We start from the raw sequence: 4,860 nt of genomic DNA, 5'->3' as shown, positions 1-4,860 counted from the left end.
TCTCAGGCGACAATCCAATTCATCGGTATTGCGGAATCAGCGGAACGCACCATGTGTCCTACTGGAAGTGAAGTCCCCCTCGACCCCGCCAAGTCACAAGTGACAGCGTCGTGACGTAGCGCGGGGTCCAAGGCGGAAAAAGCCTTTTAGAAGTTCTGCTCGCCGTACATCCCGGGGAACCGGACAGCGTGTGCTCCGAGCTCGGCGGGCGAGAACTCGTCCTATGTGGCCAAGTGAGCGAACTGGCCGGGGTGGGGCGCGAACTGGTAAGGGTGCCCGTACGGCGACATGTGGTACGGCACGATGTTCATGCTCGCCATCTTGTGCTCCTTCTTCCACTTCATACGCCGATTCTGGAACCAGATCTTTATCTGACGTTCCGTGAGACAGAGAGCATGCGCGATCTCAATGCGACGCCGCCTTGTCAGATAGCGATTGAAGTGAAACTCTTTCTCCAGCTCTAGCGTCTGATACCTGGTGTACGAGGTCCTTTGTCGTTTCGTCTCACCGTTCGCGTTCACCGTGCCTAGAAACCAAGAGTTTTCATCATTTCATGACAAGAATATGTACAAATGTAGATGACATATCATCTTTATAGATAAATGTAATCTTTATAGAAAGAACTGCCAAAGTGACAAAGATAAATTACAATTGTTACATTCATTCCTCGCAAACGCTGCGCGTGTCAAATATCTTTAAATAATACTTGATATGCACAAAGTGTAATGTTTGAAATAAATCATGTTTTTTAAACCGTGAATCTTATCACGGACAGATCACGAGTGGAAAAGTGCGAAAGATTGAATAAAAAGCACAGGCGATGCGTATATGTTACTAAAAGTCCAAGCGCGTGCAACGCGTGACGACCTCGTTAATTATTTCAACGAGTTGTGGTTAATGCCTGCGCCAGTGCTACTAGATTGCGAACTGGTCAACTTGGCAGCTGTTTTACTTATTTGCTTTGCACGCCTCGGCCATAAATAATTTTGCAACGCTATTATTACGATGCTTCGCCTGTTATACCTCTACTTGCAAAAATTATCTTTGACTGCATTGAACAACACTAGAAATGAGTTTTGACTTAGTCTCAATGTCACTTACAGTATATGATATAATCGTCTCATGAATCTTCATTATATTAAATTGATACAATCTTAATTTGATATATCGTTATGTAGATTATTTTAAATCTAAGATGGTAATTTAACATTATTACATTACGTCAAATACAAAACCACATTACCATTCTAAAAATTAAAAGATAATAAATATATTTTATATAAATAATATATACAATAATGTGAGAAATAACATTTTTTTTTATTGATGTAAATGGTTCTTCATTACATTATAATTTTATTTTTTGAAATATTTGTAATTTCCGTATAGCATTCATATCATATTTTGATGTAGTCATTATACTATATATATTAATTTCTACCCTTCTTCCGCACTAGGCTTCGGTTCGTTATTATAGCAGGTGTTATATGCGTGTAAAGGTGCATTTGTTCGTATGTTGTCAGGTTCATTGTGAACATGGGTCATTGCGGATATTAAAGAGTCGGCTCATTTACAGCTATAATAGATAGCTATTAATAGTGTGAAACAAGAGGAAGAAATTGATGAAAATAGTCCAAATAAAAAGACGTAACTAAGTAGGAAGTAGTAGTAATCGCGGAATAAATAAATCATTTAAATCTACTGATTCGTATTTGTATATGCATAAGAGAAAAAAAATAAAATGATAAGTCGAAGAAGAAGAGAAAAAGAACAAGAACAAGAATGTTCTCCTATATACCAATAAATATTTCCCATTGTTCCGAAAGTAGCTCTTTTGCATGTGTGATTATCCCGTATTTCGAGCGTTTACGCATAACATTGATAACAGTACGTTTAAAGATTCGTTCCACGACTCTGAACAGCACGAACTGGGCACTTTCACGAGAGTGAAAAGCGTTTTCGCAGAGGACGGCAACCAACGAGCGTTGAACAACGAAGCTCCTACCGGGCTTAATGACAGGACCCTTCGTCCGGTGTTATCGCTTTCCTCCCGATGTAACACGTCGCTGGGTCGTGTGGCCTGACTTTTTAATAAATAGTGTTCTGGTTGTCTGGACACGGACTCGTTCGGTCTGCATATCGTTTATCCAGCGCACCTACCCGTTTTGTAACAGACAAACGGAATTTCTTTTTCGGTGTCACTCGCATTATTATAGAATACTCCTGTTCGCTAACTAAAAATAATTTGGCAATAAAAAAAATTCTATAAAACTTTTAGTTTTTTATTTAAAAAATTTTTTAAATTAATTCTCATATTTTTCATTAACTTTTTCATTAAATTAATTATCACACACTTCAAAATTCATTAATATCTTTTTATTATCTCATTGTACATATATTTGCATTCCGGTAACCTTTTCAACATAACCATATATCTCTTTCTCTTCCTTTTGCTTTGTTAAAATTATAAAATATGAAATTATAAGAGAATAAATATTTTTTAAAACATGCTTTTTCATCTTTTCTGGTGATAAATTGTACTATTGGTATCTTGTCGACATTCATATAATATACGTTGATATGTAAAGGAATGTACTCGGTGAAGGCTAGTGAGAAAGCTCTCAACGATGCTCATATACGATTGAAATATGTTTCTTAGGCGCGCCATGTTAATTCCAACTAATACCACAAGAGAGATCCCGATACGCTCACAACGCTTTGCTTGATGTCTATAACAGGTTCAGAGTTTTTATCATCCCTAAAGAACATGCGCAGGAGTAATCATAGTCAATGAAAGTAATCTCACAATGATATAATTGTATGTGTGTGTGTGTATGCGCGCGTTGTGTGTGTTAAATTATTGAATATTATTTTATCTTTGATGTACTCGTGATTTACTATTTTTAATGATATCTTTTGATGTATTAAAGTACCGCGGTAATCGCTGACCCGATTAAATTTCACGCATGTCAGGCACACCTGTTTAATTAGCATTTAGATTCTATCTGGCGCGATCTCAGTAGTTATTCTCGCACTATAAATTCTAAAGCATTGAGGGGAGTACAAGCCAATATGTTATTGTAACTTGAATTTCCGTAATCATACGCATGACTTGCGTTATATATCTCTCAGTAATAAATTTCGTAATCACATTGAATCTTAAACAGATGCAATGGGAGCACTTCGCACATTTGTCAATTCATCCCTATGAGGATGCGGAAGATTCTCTTTTATAATTCCAAAATTTTACTTTCTTCGGAAAATAATTGATCAGAAAAACAAGATACAATTATTATAAACGTACTTATATAAGCAAAAGAGTAAGTAATTAATTATGTATATGTAAATTTAATTAGAAAGATTAAGCAACATTATACATATATTTATTTCTAAATCTTATAAAATCATCTGGTTAGCGATAATTATTTATGTTGTTAGCCAATCACACTATGTCACTCATAATATTTGCTGCAGTATAATTATGCATTATAATTATCAATCAATAATAATTACATCGCTTTAAATATGCAAATTTATGTAATAAACTAGAAGAAAAAATAGGAAGATATATCGTTATTTATTTTTTATGTTTACCTAAACATTTTATCTAATAATTACTTAATGTTTTATATCTAATAATATCTAATAAATAATTACTTAATCCGAACAGTAGAGAAATCACCATTGCTATAATATATAAAACGTAGATTTTTTAATAAATTTTTCGTAAATGTTTGGTTGAAAATGGACAAATCAGAAGATTCTGATTATATCAATCAAAATTTCGTAATCTACACTAGAAATTTAATAAATTTAACCAGAAAATTTTCTAATAAATTTAATCAAAAAATTCTTGCTGAGATAATTAGAATTCTGATTTAATCAGAATCTTCTAGTTTGTTCATTTTCAATCAAACCATTTTTCTCAGTATATATAATGATGATTAAGTTAACTCTGTACACGATTCTCGAGTTTCTCATCGAGACACAATGAACGTATGAAGATTGAAATAAAAACGTTTAGCATGTCTATCACGCAATGAGAGATGTTCGGACCGAAGAGGTGCGCATAGCTGTCGTCGTTGTAAGACTGAGGCGGGCTAAGCGCAGGGCCATGTCGTGTCACCCATCTCGATGTCACCTCGTGTCGTCTAGCCTTTTCGTGCCTCGCTCTTAATAGAACGCGGAGTGCGCGTGTATTTGCACCGAACTCTGTACGAAACGTGTCACCGACTGCCAGTCTGACGACTGCTCTGTCTGCTTGACTGACAGATCGGCTGGTTAAGGATGAATAACACGTGACTGGGATAAAATCCCGTGCGACTTCATGGCGTGTTCTCGGTATGTTTGATTTTGATCTTAGTTTTTTAATACATACTCTGATTTGAGCTCTCCTTTGTTAACTTCTTCGGTTTCTTGCAGAACACATAGGTTTTATTACATACGCTAAATATATATCTTTTTTAGCTATACATGATGAAGAAAAAAATGTATGTGAAAATTTTTTTGTTAATTAAAGCGTAAACACTATTGAAAATATATAATTATTATTGAATATTTGGGAATTGTATATGTGTGTGTATGTATATATATATATATATATGTATCTATATATATATATATACATATGTATATATATATATACATATGTATATGCTATATATTTAAAAAAATTAAAATGTATATAGATTGTATGTATATAGATGTATATAGATTATCATAAATTTTAAAGTTTTCCAAGAAAAGCGCTGGAATAATTGTAAAATGGATCGAGCAAGACTTGAAATATCGCGAACAATTAAAAATAGACGAAAAAAAAAAAAATTGCATTGATGTTATGACGAACCACAATTAATTGAT

The 4,860-nt window shown here is 34.2% G+C and overlaps 1 protein-coding gene across 1 annotated transcript in view; it reads right to left on the bottom strand.

Moving 5' to 3' along the window:
- The window catches only part of LOC108690653 (homeotic protein Sex combs reduced), a 19,882-nt gene continuing 15,022 nt past the window's right edge, over positions 1 to 4,860 (bottom strand). The window contains exon 2 of the mRNA XM_018198047.1: positions 1 to 526. Coding sequence (XP_018053536.1) covers positions 222 to 526 — 305 coding nt within the window. The 3' untranslated portion in view covers positions 1 to 221. The remainder of the gene's footprint in view (positions 527 to 4,860) is intronic.

The sequence above is a fragment of the Atta colombica genome, unplaced genomic scaffold (genome assembly GCF_001594045.1).
Source record: "Atta colombica isolate Treedump-2 unplaced genomic scaffold, Acol1.0 scaffold344, whole genome shotgun sequence".
NCBI lineage: Eukaryota > Metazoa > Arthropoda > Insecta > Hymenoptera > Formicidae > Atta > Atta colombica.
Note: the sequence above shows the minus strand (reverse complement) of the source record. Positions and strands in the feature narration are given on the sequence as shown.